This window comes from Sinocyclocheilus grahami, unplaced genomic scaffold, assembly GCF_001515645.1.
Source record: "Sinocyclocheilus grahami isolate Dianchi unplaced genomic scaffold, SAMN03320097.WGS_v1.1 scaffold619.1, whole genome shotgun sequence".
In the NCBI taxonomy this organism is placed as follows: Eukaryota; Metazoa; Chordata; class Actinopteri; order Cypriniformes; family Cyprinidae; genus Sinocyclocheilus; species Sinocyclocheilus grahami.
Genome location: NW_015505798.1, coordinates 524,601 through 545,863, shown reverse-complemented (window position 1 = coordinate 545,863; position 21,263 = coordinate 524,601). Strand labels below are relative to the sequence as shown.

At 36.4% G+C, this 21,263-nt stretch overlaps 1 protein-coding gene across 3 annotated transcripts; it reads left to right on the top strand.

Moving 5' to 3' along the window:
- The first annotated feature begins 1,147 nt into the window (after positions 1–1,147).
- Positions 1,148–19,999, top strand: LOC107557772 (calcium-activated potassium channel subunit beta-2-like). 3 transcript variants are annotated; one of them, XR_001605427.1, is made up of 3 exons: positions 1,148–1,302; positions 18,112–18,228; positions 18,905–19,140. XR_001605427.1 is itself a non-coding variant. In XM_016241298.1 (3 exons), exons 1-3 carry the CDS (start codon positions 18,176–18,178, stop codon positions 19,797–19,799), a joined length of 246 nt encoding a protein of 81 aa, XP_016096784.1. In that variant the 5' UTR covers positions 17,923–18,175; the 3' UTR covers positions 19,800–19,999. The 3 variants fall into 3 exon arrangements, 1 of the variants encoding a protein (XP_016096784.1); XR_001605426.1 differs by having other exon boundaries at positions 18,902–19,140; XM_016241298.1 differs by lacking the exon at positions 1,148–1,302 and adding an exon at positions 19,781–19,999 and having other exon boundaries at positions 17,923–18,228; positions 18,902–19,075.
- Positions 20,000–21,263: the final 1,264 nt, after the last annotated feature.

The window sequence follows — 21,263 nt, the reverse complement described above, 5'->3', positions numbered from 1 at the left end:
ATGATTGTGATAGGATGTGCAACTTAAGGTCTCTAACAATAGATGGCAGCGTACATCAGCAGTGCTGAAGATATCTTCAGTGCATGCGAGTAAAAAACATTCTCAGTCTACCTTAGAGATCCCAGTAAATATATTTTAACAAAAATACCATGAAAAACCCATAAGCTATGGCTTCAGATTTTAGAAATTAAATACTACAAATATATGAAAATTAATGTATTTTAATCTCTCCTCATTGTAACCTTTCTCTCCAATGAGTCAAATGTCTAAAAATCAGTCACAATTACAGTTCTATATAGTTACATTTTTATATATTTGTTCCAACATAAAAGGGAAAATAACAAAGGATTTTTAAAAAATATTTTATTGTTAAGATTTAAGATCAGTTTAATCATCATCAGATTTAAGACTGACAATTTAGTAAGAAAAAAACAAATTTAAAAGCTGATTTGGAAGGCAACTAAATAAAACCCAGACCAATACTGCACAGATATATTTACAACTTAACAACTATTTTCTATATTTCATAATTTATTCCTGTAATGACAAAGCTGAATTTTTAGCAGCCATAACAGTCTTCAGTGTCACATGATCTTTCAGAAATCATTCCAATGTTCTAATTTGATGGTCAAAAAAAATTCTTATTATTATCATTATTAATATTGTGGAAACTGTGATACATTTTTTCAGGATTCTTTGATGAACAGAAGAGCATTTATTTGAAATAGAAATATTTTGTAACATTATAAATGTCCTTTTGATCAGTTTCATGCATGCTTATTGAATAAAAGAAAAAACATCTTTTAAATGGTACTGTACTATTGTAAATAATTACCCTGTATTCTTTGATATACCTTGAAGTACCATGTCAATACCCATAGAATTTGAGTATGGCAATCATTCAGGACCATGGCACAATATATACCAAAAAAATCAAATACCATGGTATCACCACATTACCCTTTTTTTTTTGCAAAGGATGTTATAATTACAGAAATGTTCACTCTCATCAGTGTGTGTATGTTCACATACAGACACTAGTCAACTAATTTTAAGCATGAGAGAGCAAGTGAGTCTATTGTGCCTCTCACTCTTGTTGCACCAGCAGCTATCTGAAACATTTTGAGCACACGGGCTTACACTCAGAGTTAGCACGTCTCTCTCACTAATGGTGCTCCTCACAAACAGGCTTAACCAATAGAACATCTGCAGAAAAGTTTAAACTGCCACTAACAGACACAGTCACCTGCTGGGATTGGGATTATCAACCATGTAATCCTTAAAGAACAAAGACTCTTGAAGGTAGGCTCGATTTCTGTCTGTCTAATGCATAAAGGAGTTTGATTCGATTCATGATACCCATGCTTTATCTAGGATAAGTTGATGGTTAGACTTTTGACTTTATTTAAACATCTATAAAATGGTTTTGCTTTAGTGGGTGACAGTTTGTGTGAGGGGCAATAACTGTGAGCCGGTTAAAGAAAAGGAGGGGGCGGGGGGAGCAAGTGTGTGAGTAAACATCCACAGAAATTGCGACACTGAGGCGTTAACCTTCATTTCATGTTTAAGTTGCATCTTGTTTGTTCAAAATGTATTAAGGCTTTGAAAACTATATTACAGCAGACCCTTCGAGCAACCCAAGGCTGTGTTTGGTTGCTTTTTCCTCTTGATTTATTAAGATTACCATCAAGGAATCCAAAGATACTATTTATCAAATAAAACATATGTTTCTTTGCTGTTACTCTGGTGTATTTTTGTGTGGATGATTGTTCATCATCCAACTGTATAGCAGCAGGGCACGTGAATTCCTGTCCTGACCTCTTGACCTGTATTTGGTGAAGGCCCACCAGTTGACCTTCAGCAAGAGGTCCCATGAGCACTTTGCTCACATGGGAGAGAAGAGGCAGTCACTCAGGGCTGTGTCACGGCTCCGTCATGCTTTCTAACTGGCTGTGAATCTATACAACTTTAAAGACAACAGATGCACCACGGGTGTAGATTTGAGTTTTTATGATGAGTTTGCACATGACCCTGGCAAAGTTAAGAGACTACTGAATGATACCACTAAATGATAGATAGACAGATCTAAAGAACAATTAAAATGTTAAAAAATGTGTGAAAAATGAATAAAACATTGTAAAAAATATTAATAAAATATGACTTAAAATATAAAGTTATACATTAAAATGTATTATTATTATTATTATATTTGTTTGTAATGATTATTAATTGTCTGCACTGGGGCAAATTAAAATGTTGGCAGTGCAACTAAAAATCTGAACTGGAAACAGACAGAAACACAGACCAGACAGACAGAACATTAGATAGACAGGGATGCAAACAGGTAAGGGTTAAAAAAAAGGTGAGAACATGGCATGGGTAGAGAAAACTTGCCTCAACTAGCGGGGTCATGTAGAAAACGTATCCTTGTGTCGCTGTTGACACAGAATAGCGTACGCTGCTTGCGTTCAGCAAATATTCTCCAAAATGAGAGGAGGACAGAGGAGACGAATTGTTGAATAAAGTTGTTATTTTTGTTTTCTTCGCGTACAAAATGTATTCTTATCACTTCATAACATTACGGTTGAACCACTGATGACAGATGGACTATTCTGATGATGTCTTTCATACTTTTCTGGACCTTGACAGTGTTATTTACTTGGCAGTCAATCGGAAAGTCACAAGTCTCCTGGTTTTCATCTAAAATATCTTAAATTGTGTTCCGAAGACGAACTAAGCTTTTGCGGGTTTGGAACAACATGGGGGTAAGTAATTAACGACAAAATTTTCATTTTGGGGTGGAGTATCCCTTTAAGCAAAAGGCAAGACAGAATGAAAGACTAAATGAACAAGATGTTTATTTGCTCCAAACTGGCCTTAAACAAAAACAATATTGAAATTAGAGGCAACCACTGCTTTTAAATCACATTCCAAACGCATGTGCACTTATTTTTCATTTAAATTAGATTTTAAGATTTAAGGTCAACAGAATGGTCTGACTTTAGCTTTGTGAAATTATGCAAATTTACTGACAGCAGGTGGTGCTTTTGGAACAGCTACAACATAGCATTTCCTTGGTTACTGCTGTAAACAAAGCAAAGCAGCGCTTATAAAAACTACATTAATTAACGACAAAATTTTCATTTTGGGGTGGAGTATCCCTTTAAGCAAAAGGCAAGACAGAATGAAAGACTAAATGAACAAGATGTTTATTTGCTCCAAACTGGCCTTAAACAAAAACAATATTGAAATTAGAGGCAACCACTGCTTTTAAATCACATTTCAAACGCATGAGCACTTATTTTTAATTTAAATTAGATTTTAAGATTTAAGGTCAACAGAATGGTCTGACTTTAGCTTTGTGAAATTATGCAAATTTACTGACAGCAGGTGGCGCTTTTGGAACAGCTACAACATAGCATTTCCTTGGTTACTGCTGTAAACAAAGCAAAGCAGCGCTTATAAAAACTACATTAATATGCATTAAAGTATGCATTTAAAATGAAAGAAAAAAAAAAAACATCGGAAATTTTCTGAAAACAGTCAGTTCCCTTCAGAGGTACATTCATATAAACCCCACCCTCAATTCAATATTTTTTATTTTCTTTTAATATTTCGAGCATCGCGAACAGTGAGCTTGCTCTGTCTGGTACGGTATACAATAAAATATTACCCTTTATACACATGGTTTTTAGAGTAAAGAGTAAAGAAAACGCTGTACTTATTGAAACTGTACTTTATTTAACATTGTAAGATCACCATTTACGTTCAGCTCTGCTGTGTGGAAAAATACTAAATAAATAAATAAACAAAATAAAATGATCAGCCCGACCGACAGATAACGGAAAAACAGACAGATAAAAATAAAATATCCCTTATTGCTTTGCAGCACAGGATCTCATGACAGAAACACGGTGTGCTGCTTCTTCAATAGGTGCAAACCCCCAATATTGTGACCTTACCGTCTTCATCCAATTTAAATTAGCAGAGCCTTTTATTACAGCCAATGCTTTGTCTGGATGGGCACAGGCAGCTTTGGAGTACCAGCTGATGCCAAGCAGCTCTGCTCACAAAACACAGCAGCTCATTCCCACACTTTGCCGCTTTGTGTAGTTTGGGTAACATTTGTGGATAAAGTCCATATGTAAACATCTGAACTAGGTTAGACAAGCACAAATAACCCAAATAACTCTCAACTTGTTGACTCTAAGTTATTTTCTACAGTCACAGTAATGACAAGAAACTTTGACAAATTACATTGTTTAACCATGCAACATGGGGCTTTCGACAACACAAGTTCAACTGATATTGTTTTGCTTGAAGCTGGCACTGTTATTGCATTTAAGCCATGTAATTTTCCATACCCCAGTGCATTCGCGAGCTCAAACGGAGACCCTTTGATCAATGGAAAGCTACAATTATTTTGACCTTGGGCCAAAATGTTGGAACATAAAAAGCTAAGTGTGTACTCAATCAGAAATTTCCACCCGACCCCGCCAGGACTTGTCAGTATATGTCCTCTAAGCGTTGACACTCTACTGTTCACAGATATATCGGGAAAAGCATGTATATAGCTAGATAGTTATGGACGTTTCCAGATTCTGACAGTTTGTCAAGTGTCACGCTGGACTTTCTGCTGCTATGACTTCCCAGAAATCCTCTGGGTTCTTATGAGACAGCAAGTGCAAAGGCTCATTTATTCATCTGGTTACATGAGCTGCAGGGGGCAGGTGCTTCTGGCCCCCTAGAGAAACACCCTACAACCTGCACAAAGCAGATGATCATTCTTTACAACATGTGTACTTCTCACATGCCGTTGTTTGTCCAGACACAAGGAGAATTTTTCAATAACATGCAGATGGCTACAGGGTTACCTTCAACCGATGCGATGAAGTGACCTTTACTGGGGTTAAAATGGTTTTGAATGAAGAGTAAATGCTAAAACAAACAAGATGGTTACATAACATGATACAAACTAGCTGGCTGATGTGAAACACAATGGCATGGTGATGTTACTGTTCATATGTTTGGCTTTGACAATAATTCAGAAGGGGTTATTGGCTTCATATGTGTTTGACTTGTCAGCTGTAAACACATGGCTGTGCTTACACAAGGTTTTTACGCACTCGGCTGTTAGGCAGACATATTGAACAGTATACTATAAGGAAGTAACAGTAGTAACGTTACAAAAAGTCTATTATGTTGACATAAGTCTTTTAAACCACAATTCATCCAGCTATTCATTTCGATTTTTTTTTTTTTAAATCGGCAGTTTGAAATTGATTTGGAAAATTCTGATATTAGAATTACAACTAGATGTTTTTTTAGGTAGAAACGTTGTTTTGAAACAACACCAGTGTCAATGGTATAACATCCTAAACTTTTCAGTTGCAAATAATGCTAATTTTGACCAAATTAAAAGTTTTATAAAATTATAATCCTCACGTTCCAGCCTAATAAATGATTATGCACCTTAAATATAATTAGTATAAACAAGAATTGAACTGAAGGAATAGTGCACTCCAAAATTAAAATTCTGTCATCATTTACTTACCTTCACATTTTTCCAAATCTTTTCTATGCTGGTTGATATGTTCTGTGAATAAATACTTCTATTTACTTTACTTTTAGATTTACATAGTGTCACAAGTCACATGGACCACTTTAATGGTGATTTTGTTTTTGTCCTTTTTGGCTCTGCAGAAGAAAGAAATTCATTCAGGTTTGGAACAGAGTGAGGGTATGACAGAATTTTTATTTTTATGTACGTATTTATTTATTTATTTATTGGGGGGTGACCTCTCTCTTGTTTTGTTTTACACTGTCATTTTATAGCTGATCTAAAGGATTGGTCTCGCTAAACCAGCTTTTACACTATAAAAACTCTCTAAAGTCCAAACAGGGCCAGAGGACAAACAGGGCATCCACTACAGCAGAGAAAAGTTCTGCACACTCAGTGGTGCTGTAATTAATGCAAGACTTTGAAAAGCTGGTGACAGTTAAACACAATGATTCTATTTTAGACATTAGCTTGATTTTTCGGAAAAAGAGCAACTAATGGAGGGAATATGTTTATTGACTGTATGCGCACTGAATGCATTCATCAACATGTCACGTGCATGCATCCAAAAGCTGAAAAATGCTGCCTTCGGAAGATGCATTCCAAGGTAGGAAGGCATCAAGGCATGTACAAATCCAATGTCAGCTTCACTTCCTGTCTCCTGAGATACCTTCATCTGATTGATTTTTGAAGGCAGCATAGATGTAGCCTTCGCTGCCTTTGATATCCTACAACCCTGTGTGTTCAATTCCGTGACAGTTAAGCTAAAAAAAAAAGGATGGTGTGTGAAAGTTGCGTTTGGTGGACAGTTTGTGTGTAAATGCATATTTATGACCAACTTTTTCCACTTTTGATGTTACTTCTAGCGAGAACTCAGTATTATAGTTAGGAGTAGGCAATATGACCAAAATCATATCACAATATGAGTAATTTTATTTCACGGTAATTATATATATCACATTATAGTTATTTTTGCTTTAAATAAGGTATTTATGATTTAAAAATGTTTGATACCATAGAAATTTCATAATTCTTGTCACCAGTGACAATATCACAAAAAAATGAATACTAGCCTAAATTTTAAAAACGTCACGTGAGTGTGTAACTGCGACAGAGAACATAGTCCAAAATCTCTACCAGTTGACAAATTTCTACCAGTTACTTGAGTCTACCGGTATATCACCCACCCCTAATTATAGTAATTAAATATAGTAGGGCTGCCCCCTAATAGTCGACTAGCCTTTATTCGATGAGAAGAGGCTTGGTCGACCAAAATTTGATTATGCAGCATTCACACCATGTTGTAATTACTGTAGGTGCATTCATAACTTGTAAAAAGTGTTCACGTCCTCGTAGAACTCGTAATTACAACTTGTGAACTGGGAGTTTTCTGAGAGTTACAACTTGTACTACTACCACCTGACCACCTCAGATTCATTAGGCGCTATGTTTAGGCACTGATAGTGCGATAGTTCAGAGTCCAAGGGTGTGAACAGCTCCAAGTAGAGCATCACGTGTTGTCATCTCAAAATTACAGTAATTACGACATGGTGTGAATGCAGCATGTAATTTCAAGATGACAACACGTGACGCTCTACTTGGAGCTGTTCACACCCTTGGACTCTGAACTATCGCACTATCAGTGCCTAAACATAGCGCCTAATGAATCTGAGGTGGTCAGGTGGTAGTAGTACCGTACGGAAATTACGACATGGCGTGAAAGCACCTTTAGTCACTTAGTCGCAGAGAAAAAAAAACAATCCACAGGAAGTGGAAAGCCTCTACGTTTATTTGTGTGCACTCACTATAACAACAAAACATTGCGCTTTTGTGAAATAATGAAAGCAAACAGGATGTGCTTTCTACCGTCTTGGCCTCTGTGAACTTGAGCGCGAAACTCCGTGTATACTTGCCTTACAGACATGAAAAATATATCTATAGAGAGTGAAATGTCTACTTTCAAATGAAACAATTCAAATCTGAAAAAAAAATACGAATATTCTCAGATTATGTAGGCTAATCCGAATGAAACTTGCATGCAGGCGCATCCACTACTGTGGAGATGACGAGTCAGTGTCGCTGAATTCATCTCTTAAAGGTGCAGTAAGTGATTTCTGAGAAATGCTTTTGCTTTTTGAAATCACCAAAACAAACACGCCCCTACCCAAAAGAATCATACCCCTATCTTGATAGCTCCGCCCCCAAATTTACGAACATGCTATTCAACACAGGCACCTCCCCCATCACTACTGGACACGCCCCTTACTGGTGATTGGCTACAAGTGTGTTTTGGTGCTCGGTCCGATCCACTTTCAACAGCGTTTCTCAGAAATCGCTTATTGCACCTTTAAATCGAAATCACAGAAAACACCAGTTTATCAATATATTATTAAAATGTTAATGCAGTTTAATCTTACTGTTTTTCCCTGACACATTCATCATCATTACTTCTGCCGGTGCTGTGGCAAGCTTTATGTGTGCGCTTGAGCGCTTATTAGGCTATGTAGGCAATTAAAGGCTCATTAGCATGATTTAAATGGTTTATTAATAAACGTGCAATTAGTCGACTAATGCTTAAAATGAACGACTATTAATCGACCAGAAAAATCTTTAGTCGAGGGCAGCCCTAAAATATAGTTATCACCAAAGCTCATTCTTTCCTTCAAAGTTATTGTCTGATAACGCAGCTAGGCAACAAGTCAGCAGCCTAAGCTTTCGGACACAGCTAGCATGGGTTCTGACACATATAAAATCAGATAATCAAATATATAAAACCTGTTAAATGAAAGGTTCACTCATTCTTTTTTCTTTCTATATTAGCCTACTTTTAGATAAATGGGGGGGGGGGGGAAAGGCTAAGTTTAAAAATATATATATTTTTAAACTAAGTGAAATTTGGATATACAAAAATGTGAGTTGTCAATTTAACATGTTCATTTAGCAATTATAAATAAATAAAATCTGCATTTGCAAAAATCAGCATATGAAGAACACTGTGATTTGGCACTTAAGAAAAATTAGCTTTGCCATCACAGGAATAAAATATATTTTCAAATGTATGAAAATAGAAAACTATTTGTGGTTTTACTGTATTTTTAACCAAATAAATGCAGCCTTGGTGAGCGAAAGAGACTTTTTTCAAAACATAAAATCTCACCAACCCCAACAGTATTTTGAACAGTATACACACTAGCACATGTATATATACACATATGCAAATAAATATACACACACACACAAACTTTTTACCATGTCTAATCAACACATTACTCTTCTACCACAATATTGTCCTGAACTTTATTTTGAGGCATTTCTATAACAAATATAGTATATGCAATTATACTGTATATACAATTGATTTTGATTAAACGGATTACTAAAACAGCATACCAATTTATTCAGGTTTCCCAGTGAAAATGTTTGCATGTATGTATGTTACAACAACTACATCTGAGTGCACTGTAATTGAGTGCAAAACAGTTGAAAAGATGTATTATCAGTTCCTGGTTTCATTCAAATTTAGCAGCATGACTTGTTTCTTGTGCTGGTGTCGCGGGCTCTGCTCTGTGATTTATATCTGTTGTTTAGGTGTCTACTCTGTGGCTGCGGTTGTCTCACTGGGCCTGAGTGAGTGTGATTAACAGTCTGCTGACTGCATCTCTGACCAGTGGCAGAGCTGGAGGAAAACAGCAAGTTTTACATTCACCAATTGATGGCTGCTGTCGAGAGCACTCCGCTTTCTCACTCGAAACGGTATTGACAAACGGACGGACTGCACTCTCCCTAAGAGTGACACGTCAATCTCTCACGACCAGTCAGTCTGCTTTGTTAAATAATCTGCTGGTGTGCCCCTGGCCTTGTGTTATGACTGATGCTGAACGTAACGGTTGTCATACCTGCCGGAGAAGCCTTTGTGATTTCAGGTATTTCTAAACGCGGTGCAACAGACAAACAGCTTGAAATACAGTCGAAGGATTTATAGTCTTGATGTGGAAAAAGGACATTATTTTTGCTGCCCACTCTCTCTATGCTGAGCAAGTATTTGCATTCTGACCTGAAACGGATGTCTTTGGTGGAAGGTAGAGTATGGTATAATCAATGATGAATTGTATTTGCTAAGTAAGCAGATCAGAATAAAACACAATGTACAACATGAGGAAATATTGGTCATGATGCTCCACCATTTCTTCTTGATGCACCAATTCTAGGACCATTGATTCATCTATTAAAACACTTACAGTGTGAGAGAAGAAGTGAGACTGCTGTGCATTTGAGAACAAGAAAGAAATTTCTTGACCTGATAGACTCATAGGAAGGAGATTTGGTGCTTCTCAGAAAAATTATAAAGCCTTTCCAAGAAATGACAGATTTCAAATCTGTGATAATTTTGAGCTAAACAGTTGAGTAGTCTCTCTGATCATTGCACAGCTTTTTGGGGAAATTTTCCAAGAGTGTTTAAATACAGCATGTTTGATAGTTCCCCAATTAATAAAATATACCGTTTTCAAGTTTGGGGTCGGTAATATTTTTTTAAATGTTTTTGAAAGAAGTTTCTTATGCTCACCAAGGCTATTTGTTTTTACTATATTTATTAAAAAATACAGAAAAACCAGTAATAATATGAAATGTTTTTACAATTTAAAATAACTGTTTTCTATTTGAAAATACATTAGAATGTAATTTAATCCTGTGATGCAAATATGAATTTTCAGCAGCCATTACTCCAGGCTTCAGACTCACATGATCCTTGATTTGTTGCTCAAGAAACATTTCCCCCATTTTTTTTTTTTTTCAAAAGAACAGCATTTATTTGAAGATTTCTGGGAAATCTTTACTGACAGGATTATATACAGTATACATATATATTTGATATACATTTTATTTTTTTTCACATTTCTCTGATGTGTTTTCAAAACATGATTTTAAATCGTAACCTTAATAGAAAAAGTCAATAACTAGCTTTCAGTAATTCAAAATGCAGTTTTGTGTCACTGGGTTTTATGCTTTGGTTGCTCAGCTATAACAATAGTGGACGCTAATATTACAATTCTACAAAAAATTAAATCAAAGTAAACAAATATAGGCATCAGAACATTATAATGTTGATCTGTGTTTAACTCGGGGAGCCATGTTGGTAAAATTACTTCAATATCAATAAATATTTTTAAGGACCTCCTCAATAAAGGGCACATTCAAATAATGACACTTATCACCGTGTTCATCTAAATTCTGCTCTTCTTGAATCAGGATCCTAAAATAGCATCCAGCTGGTGTCACACTTGAAATACCACGTTCCTAAAGTGAGTAAGGCAGTTACTTGGATGTGTTTACTGCGGTAATAAATGTTATCATCTTGACACCATCTTTTCAACACGCAGCTCTGCAAATGACCCGTTTGCCCTGTTGTGACACTCAATAACAATGACGCCAAGTGAAGACACCGTTTCTATTTTGTTCCTTCAACCTCAACCATACTTTCAACCTCTATTTACAACCCAACAGATAGTCCAGCAGCACTTGCTCGTCAAAAACACCCACCGGCACAGGATTCCAGACCCCCCTTCTTCTTCTCACTCATACTTTTAAAGCTAATCGTGGCTGCGATGGCTGTAAATTTCACATTGTACAATGTGAAGCATGTCTCTGCATTGCTGTGGTGATGTCAGACTCCAGCTGCCGTGGAGCCTTGAAAAAGACGCTGACCTTCCAACACCAAAGTCTTCAGGATACACACCCCGTTCACACTCAAGGACCCTTAGACCGACACCATCTGCTTCATGGGAGACATTTCTTAACACAGGAGTTTTTACATTTTATTTGAGTTAAAGTTTTTTTTTTTCCAAGTAACAAAAGTTTTTTTTTTTAATGATTTTAGATTTAGTTAACTATAATAACTCTGCTATCAATAGAGAAATATGCTATTGTATGAGCCTTAAATTAATTTGTGTATTGTTGCATAGTTTGTGGCACATGGTTTGCTATCTAGATTGTACATTGCATTTTAAATAAATAATAGTTAATTTAGTCATTCCAATAAAAAAAGTTACTGAACAATTATTTGACAGACATTGATTTTTCTTACCAGCTGTATTTTGAATAGATGTCATTAAAAATGCATTTTTATTTGTAATAATTGTAGTAATTTATATTATTAAAAATAAAGTTTAATTTAAAAATTGAAACAAAAATCTTTGTCCCGGCATATTTCTGGCAAACCCAATAGTCCCCATCTCTGCCCGCAGTGATTTTCATTTTTTGTTGGTTTAATTAAGGAAATATTCTGCAGTGTGTTGTCAGAAAAAAAGTCATTTATCTCAGTAAGAGTCAGAATATCATTCTTAAAAGTCATTCTAGCAGTGTATTATGTTGCGTTTCCTTAAAGTTACCTATATAATAGATTTATTTACTTACTATGCCAATTGTAACTTTTCTTTAGCATTGATGGGTGTTAAATTTGAATCCTTAATGCAGCTATCAATTTACATAGCAGAGGCATCCAAATCATATTCGCTGTCTCCAAGACAATCAGCATGAACATTTATAGCATCAATTTCTGGAAACGCTTTATTGGACTTGAAGCTCTGGGATTTTATTTTCTCTGATGATCTATAATGAGTGTTGAATGTACAATTAAAACTACAATGATGTGATGTGTCATGCCAGAGGAACCAATACTAATTTCAGAGAAAGGCACTTTCCAAATAAACCTAATTTACCCTTGAACAGTTTTATTGATCCTATATAAAACATCTTTATATCCCAGGTAGTTCTTAATGTAAATGGTGAGGGAATTTCCTCAGCAGTAAATCATTAATTCAGCTTTATCAATAGACTTGGGTACTTTGGATAGTCACCAAATCTTGTTTTAGAAAGCAACACTTGTTGTCATGAAGTCTAGGTTTCTTATTGCAGCATTTTTTTAATTCAGATCACATCTACGTGATAAACTTTCAGTTTGAGGAGTAATGTGATGTTTCTCATTATTTAGTTGGCTTCATCAAATCACTCTTGTTGCAATGCACGACTTTCTCTCCAGTTTGTCTGCACACATTTGCATCTGCTGTGCAAAATAAGGCCTATTTATATTCCATATGCATGTGTTTAGATAGTGTTCAAATTTTGGCCAGCAGCACTGAAGGATTCCAAAATAAAAATCTCATTAGAGTAATAGATCTGAAAATGCTCCATTAAAAGGTAATTATGTTTGCTTGATGAGAGCAGTAAATTAGCAGAAAAAGAAACAGTAGTCAAGATCTGAAACAATAACTGAACAGAGTTTTTAGCATGAAAAGCGATCTATTCAACTCTGAAAATAGTCAGTGATTAACCAGCATTGAGTTTTTACCCTCTTTGGGTGACAATCCTTCTACCTAATTAAGTTTGTAATCATCAACACAGATAAGAACGACTGATTTGCTTTAAAATGTATTTGATCTCTCCCGTGATGCACCATGAAAACACTTGATGCTCCAGTCATTATCGCAAAAATACACTCCAAAATCAGGAACTTGACATTAATTTAATGTACAATCTGCCTAGCAACAAGAATTGCAATAATATTGCAGTAATATTAATAATGAAGTCCTCCAATATCATTTTCTCAACAATCACAAACTAAAACACAAGACAGCACTAGTTGTGTTTGTATGAAACGAGAGAGTGCATGAGTTGGTGGAGTGATACGACAGTTATGCACTAATTTCAGCTAATTTCACCCGAATTGACGGACTGATAAACAATGGAAAATATTCAAAAACATTAGACCACTGAATGCTACAATCCGAGTCAACTATTCTACAGAGGCGTATAACAGGAATATAGATGATCCTGCCACATTACTATTGTCTTTCCAAACGTAAGAATGTTTTTAACAATTGATTGCATAGCTACAGTATCTACATGGGCTCGGTGATTGACACATTGTTTCAGTCAGCTCTGAAGATTTCATTTAGCTCGTCTTTAACCTTATCAGTGACGGTGTCCTTTGGAGTTTACCGCTGTTTTTGTCATTAAAGCCACAATTTCATGCAACATTAAGTGTGTAATTGTGTGTTAAATAAGAAGGGTGAACAGAGATCATATTGCTAATGAATGCAACATTGTTAATGAGAGAAAATGAACGCAAAACACAGCTACATGCGGCTAACTCGGACAGTAACACTCATTTTCTTAATGCTAACAGAGAAAATGACGTCCTATAATAAATATAATAAATAAACATGGATGTGATTTTGCTATAAATAGAGGAAAACAATTGCATGCAGTACATTAAATTCTGGTTGTAGTTCTCAGGTGGTTTTGCACTGAGGCTTTATCCACACAGTTGTGCTCTGAAAGAGCAATAAATATTCATCATTTTCATGTGTCAGGCCTCCAGAAGGCAACATTAACATGTCATTTAGCTAAAGACAGAGGAGCAGCCCCACATGCAATGCCATTTGCAACACTGCTAGTTTTTGGAAGTAGCTTGTTACTGGTAAAAAAAAATAAAAATAAAAAGGCTAAAAAGGCTACTGTTGCACTACTGGAGACAAAAAACTAACAAACAAAAAAACACACACAACTTAACTGCTCCCCAACACTGCTTGAGCAAGCTTGCTCAAAATTCATGATTTTATTCCCACTAAGCTAATGTGGAACATCAACAATGGCTCATAAATTACTGCAGTGACAATATGGGTTTAGTAAATCCCATTATGCGCAGCCACATTGGATGAACATTCCAACTGTTTTGGGTGAACGCCAGATGTCTGTGGTTTTTTTTTTTGCTACAAAAAAGGCCCCTGCAAGGCGTTATCTACTAAGGTGATCAGAAGAGCAAATACCAACAACTGTCCAGGCCATACAAAGCTTTTTAAAGACAGCCATTCTATATTAAAAACACTGGATGTGGTTCTTTATTATGCCCTGGCAGTTTTGGCAGGTGTTTATTGGGTGCAGTGGGGACAATGGGTTTCTTTGGGTCAGTGCTTCCTGTCTGCCTCTGCCTCATATCTAGTTCATCGCCCCTAACTACCCCAATCAGCATAGGCAAGAGAGTCAGTACACATACACACAAATATGATATGTGGCATATTCCCATCACTGACATTTACAGCTCTCCACTGCGGGGCAGAGATTTGCTCACTGTTGCATTTCAGACCTTCATTTTAGATAAAATGTTGCTGTGCACCTTTGTGGGTCGGAAAAAGAGTGGAAATTGCTTAGTCAGTCAAGCTGAGCACTAATATAAACATAACAAAGTGTACCATAGTACTACAAAGCAGGGCTGGGCAATATGGCCAAAACAATTGTCACAATAAAATATTTCATATCAGTCGATATTGATAATTATCACAATACAATTCAAATCTTTATTTCTTTTCAAGTGTAAAGGCAGATTGTTGCTCCTAAGTGAAAGTTGTAGAAAGCAGACTGTTAATTGTGGTTTTAAACTACTCTTTATGGTCAGAAAATGACAAACAATTCACTTTTTTATTTTTTTTACACTTTTCCAGTTATTTTCCTTAAAATAAATATCTTAAAGGTGACATATCATGAAAATCTGACTTTTCCAGGTTTTAAGTGCTATAATCAGGTCCCCAGTGCATCTACCAACCAAGGAAACGTGAAAAAGATTTACCCAGTAACTTCGTTTTGGGAAGCCTTTTTCTGCAAGCGTCTGAGAAAACGAGCGTCTGATTTTGCTTCCTTGGTGACGTGGCAAAGGGATCTCATTATAATATTACCCCCCCTTAATTTGTAAACTTCCACCCACGGCGCCGTCATTCTGATTTCGCAAGCGACAACGGTGTACCAGTTCTAATGCCATGGAGAAAGTCTGAGCAAAACATGCTAACTGTTCTGTCTTTGGCTGCACAGACGAGCACAGAACACTGTTTACAGTCCCAGCCTCAGAGGAGACAAGAGAGCAGTTGATTTATTGATTTATTTAATGTATATTGCTGCTGCCACACAGATCTAAAATAAACATGCGATTTATTTCCCAGCTGTTTACCTTCACAGACATAACCGACTGTTTTTGTAACTCGTGTGTTTTTAACGTAAACTTGTGTGTGAATGAACTTAGTTTAGTACTCACATGCTGTGACAGCCGCTTTCTGTATTTTGAGCTGAAACTTCACAGACACATTCTGGGGACACCAGAGACTTATATTACATATTGTAAAAAGGGGCATAATATGTCACCTTTAATAGAAAAAGTAATTTCTTAGTTTCTGCATGTTCTAATGAACAATATTGTCTCAAATCATGAAACAGGTTTGTGTTGCCTGACTTTGATGACACGCATCTTCAGCACAGTTTGCAGTGCAGGCTGCAATGTTAATAATATTGTTGTTGTTGTTTTGTCTCAGAAATGCACAGTTGACAGTAGCTTGAGTCGACAGTAGTAGTAGTAGCTTGAGTAAGGATGCAGATGTAAGTTTATGTTAATTATCAAAAACAGTAACATCTGTAAAAATTGTAACAACCTACTTTTTTATGTTAAATTTGAAATATTCTGACTGTTTGAGTTTTATTAAAATTAACCATTGGTCTCCCACAGATCATGATAACCACAGTTAAAACCACTCATATAGCACTTCAATACTATGGTAAAAATATGGTTTCTAGATATTTGTATAAAACACAGTAGTCTAAATCAGGGGTGTCATGCACTTAGTATTCTATGAGGGCACTGGTGTATCTTGAAAAACATGGCCACCATCAGCCAATCAAACTTGAGCACCCTTTAGACATGGTTAACGGATGTCGTTTGGAGCAAAACTTGGTGTAGCTCTTTGACTCATGGCCTTAGAAGTCTGTGAGAATTTTGAAAGAAATCGACCACCAGGTGGCGCTATAGTGTTTTACGTCTCATATCATGCAATGTTTCATACATACACACAGTATTCATATCATATGTTAGATTTCCTCATTCTGAACAACTTTGCCTCAAGAACCACTGCTGTCAATCAAACATTTCATAAAATTTTGATATCATGTTAAAAACTTACTTTTCAAACTCGCCCTAGATGTTTTGTCTAATTTTCACCAAAATTGACACAAACCAACTTCAGACAGTCTTGGCAAAAATCTATCAAAAGCTTTTTGATAGACCCAACCTTTCTCGAATAACGCACAAATGAATTTGACGAAGAGCTCGCCAAAGTGGACATGAGGCTATTTCTCCACGCTTTATCATATTTAGATCAAACTTGGAGTTTGCTATGACAACCATGCCCTGAGCTGCTTAATAACTAAAAATCTAATTGTAATTCTAACTGAAAGCGACACTGGCACTGTTTTTTTTTTTCATGTTAAATACTGTAAAGCTGCTTGCGTTATCAATCTATTGTATATTGGTGCAATATAACTAAACGTGACGTGACTGGAGAGCCGAATTGCAGAGCTCTCTATGATCAGATGTTTTCTTAACTGCTGTTTTCTCAACGCACTTTGTTGTGCGTTTATTTTGTTATTGAGAGGAATGTGCACAGCACATATTTACATATTCATCTAAACTCTCAGTAAACGCGCTCTCTGCAGCGTCTGGTTCGGCTGCACTTGCACTCCAAAGCCGTGTATTGTATGTCTTCTTCTGAACTGCATCCAGAAGGGATGAATTACAGTCTTGTGCTACAGTGCCACACCGGTCAAAACGTGTTATTATTGCAGCCTCTTACATTAGTTCATGAGATCAAATGACTATTCGACAACAAAAATATTTGTTAACAATTTTTTTTATTGTCGACAATGTCGATTAATTGTTTCAGCCCTATAACCCACTAAGTGCTGAATTATAATATGAGTTTTTCTATTAACAAGCTCAGTTCTTTGTATCAGACATTTAAGCACATGGTAGACTCTGTGAAAAGAACATGCTGGGTGATAAGCCTGGAATGGATAGCATCTGATGGAAGGAGTGTGCAGTCAGTCATTCGTAAGCATGTGGCCCAAAACACCTGTGTCACCTTGATGCTACAGGACTCTCCATCAACACCAATCAGCAACAGGGTGCAAGGGAGGAGGAGGCTTTGAACGGTGCTCCCTCTCTCTTTCCTCTCTCACTCACTCTCTCCGCCGGGGCTGGAGAAAGGGATCAATGCCGTGAATGGTCCTCCTCTCTTTGCTCACTATTCTCATTATTATTTTCCACCCTGCCACTCGCCAGCCCATGAATAGTCAATAACAAACCAACAGGCAGGAAATGAAGGAGCAGATGCTTAGTTCAGTGCCTGGTGTGAGTAGTATTTATGAAGAACTGGTTCCAACCACGTGAGACGGACTTCACTCACGTGAACTTCGTTCACTGCTGAGGATTATAGAAACTTTCTTTTTCTCTATTTGAAGATTGGTGGATTCTCTCTTTGGACTTTACTGTGTTTGCCCACAACGATGGAGTCATTTTTCTAATACTGTGGTTGTAAAATTTCACCTTCTCTGAAGTCTGTTACTTTTAGGTGATATTATAAAAAAGGTGCATTTCTCTTTTCATATTGGGAACAGTTCGTAGGCGAACCTGTGTGGAAGGGAGGCACATGGTCGACTAAGTGTGTTTTTCCTGTCAGGTCGTCCCAGCAGTCTTTTGTGAATGCTTCAGAGAGAGCCGCACACACTGGAATAGCTGGGAGAATGTTTCTGTGGGCCGGAAGCAAAGGAACTCAAGGATCAGGAAGTGAGAGAAGGTAAAATACAATGACTTTAACTAACTAAAACACCAGTGACAGCACTATGCTAAACTTTAATTTTCTAGGGTCTCAATAAGGAGGCATTTTAAATACAGATTTAAAAAATATGGTTATAAAATAATTGTAAAAATAGTTATACATTTTAAAAAATTATAATTAAATTAAAAATAATTATATAAACAAAAATAAAAATACATTACACATTAAAAAGGTGCAGATATTAAATTCTTTCATGTTACAGCCGATAACCGATAAATGGCCAAAATAAAACTTCTACGCTAAACTAAGATCAATTCTTTAAAATGCTACAAGTGAAACATTATAATAACCAGAATAAAGGATATTTACTTTAACAGTGTTATTAAATTAGTAGTGTATTTTAAAATGAAAGTGAACATTGAATGACTCAAAAAGTAATATAAAATAAAAAAATGTAGGAAATGGACATGCACAAATAAATATCCAACAGTGACTGATACATTTACAACAGCAACAACAATAATAATCTAAAAATTATATCAACCAACACTTGCATCAAGCCTTTTTTATGTGATAAGGACTGTTGAAATGATTCTTGAAGCAATATCTTGTTTTTTGCACACACCATGCCTACATTAATGTACTTCTTTTTCTTCCCTTTGCGTGTTTTGTGATTTTTATATCACTCAAGCAGGACCATTTATCAGAAGATTCGCGAGTATGACGTTTTGGAAAAGAGGAGGACAGTCACAGCACTAAAGGCTGGAGAAGACAGAGCCATTCTCTTAGGCCTCGGCATGATCCTTTTCTCTGCCATGATGTACTTTGTGCTAGGCATCACAATGGTGCGCTCTTACTCAGACAGGTAAAGATGCCCAGAAACCTTCTTACGAACAGAACATCACAAAACTACACTGCATCCACAGAATTAAAGGTGCATTCAGTAATTTCTCCCCATTCAAAACTTTGAAATTAATAGTAATTATGAGAAATACATTTAAAATTTCTACAGTGGTGACTAAACATTGGAAATTTTGACTTACTGAGTACCTTTAAATAATCTCTAAATTAAAAAATATGGGAGCAAATGTATATGCTAATGTATTCCCTAAAGCATTTGTTTCTTGTAATGTTTTCTATTCTATTCTAGAGGTCGACCGATTGATCGTCCGGCCGATTAATCGGGCCGATTTTTGGCATTTTTTAATTAATCGGCATCGGCCGACTGTGCTGCAAATTAGGCCGATTAATAGGCAGGCGCATCTGCGAGCAGCTAAGCGTTGTTGTGGAACAAGTGACGCTGCCTCTTGCGGCAAGCAGATTGCCATTCCACTGGAATAACCCTGGGGGCTTTCACACTAGCAGTTTAGTTCGAAAAGGGGCATGGTTCGCATTAAAAATTGCTAATATGAAAACTGTCAGGCGAACCCCGGTGAGCGCCGTGCTGAACCCGAGACTACCTGAAGGAGGTGGTCTGAGTTCGGTTGCACCCATATGATGTTTACTCTGCTGTGCATAATAGCACCAAATTAATAAAAAACACACTGACCCACATTCTGTTTTCTATTAGGCGTTGTGCACGTTTGTGATGACGTAAGATAAACGCAAACACACCAGGGTTCGATAGAATCAAGTTTAGTGTGAAAACAGACCAACGCTGCGGGGGGGACTAGGAACGATCCCGCCTGGGCTCGAACCGCAGCAAATGTGCCCAGTGTAAAAGCCCCCCCTGTTATGTCTCCCTCTGCCTGCTAACTTTTTGAAGATAACTACCTGGTAACTTCCCAAGAAAACGGTAAGACTTAAGTTCTTATCCTTCATTCTTAATCTAGAGTTATATATTTCATTGGTTAAATATGATGCTACTTTTGGAGAGAATGAGAATAACATTTGGAGAGAGAATGCGAGTAACTTTTTGGAACTGAATCGTTAGCGAGCCTTCAACCAGGTGTTGTTTAGGCTACAGGTAGGCGCAGGTACCAAAACCTGGTAACGAGCCCAGTGGCTAAATTATTGTAGTAGCCTGCGTCGTAAACATAAGCTCCAATGTTAACAATTCACGTGCTTTCAGATGGAGCAGCATTTACTACACAGAGCCGTAGTTCACTGACAAGCTAGGCAAACAGCTTTTATAAACGCAGAACGATTTCTTCGTTTTCATAATCGCGTGATTAAATCGTCTGTGATTATGAACGCGATTTTGCGTAGCTTGTCAGTGAACTACGGCTTTGTGTTGTAAATGCTGCTCCATCTGAAAGCACGAGATTTACTACTAATCACAGAACCGGCTTTACTGACAAGATGCGCATGACAATCGCATTCGATTAATCGTAAAGCCCTAATGTTAACTTATTAAATATGTCTGTTTAAAAGTTTATTTGACAAAGTCTAGATTTTTGATCCCGTTTTTTTTTGTATTTAATATTTAATGTATACATTATTTTTTATTAATGTTATACAAGTGCACAGATTGGAGAGGCATGTGTTGTTCAATAAATGTTTAATTTAAGCGATTTTCTGTATCATTTCGTATAAATTAACAGATTTTATGAGATGGGGGTAAGGAAAATTGGCCCAAAAAATCACCATCATATATCGGCCATTGACTGCCTTGATTTCTAAATATCGGCATCAGCCAGAGAAAACCCCATATCGGTCGACCTCTATTCCATTCTAATTAGTTATTCCATTCTTCTCCTAAATGCTTGTGTTTCTCATATTTTTTTTCCACGTATTTTATTCAATTCAGTCCAATTCTATCCTATTTAGTTTGTGTTCTATTCTGTTCGGCTTATGACAAACATCTAATCAAAAGCATTCACAATGTCTTTATTTTATATTTATTATCTACTATATTCTTTATTGTTTTGTTGTATGCTATTCTATTCTGCTCATGAATATTTGTCATCACAGATGTTTGTCATTTCTGCTATAGACACTTTTCACATTTCTAAGTTTGGAACACAAGTAAACTAAAGCAAAATAAACTTCTATAGAGCAAATATTATTTTTGCATTATAATTTGCTCAAACAGCAAAATAAAAAGGAAAATC

Bases quoted from the DNA above. Each gene is read 5' to 3' on its own strand.
- LOC107557772 (XM_016241298.1), top strand. From the start codon at position 18,176: ATGTTTCTGTGGGCCGGAAGCAAAGGAACTCAAGGATCAGGAAGTGAG. The intron at 18,229-18,901 runs GTAAAATACAAT...ATATCACTCAAG, and splicing joins GGATCAGGAAGTGAGAGAAG to CAGGACCATTTATCAGAAGA.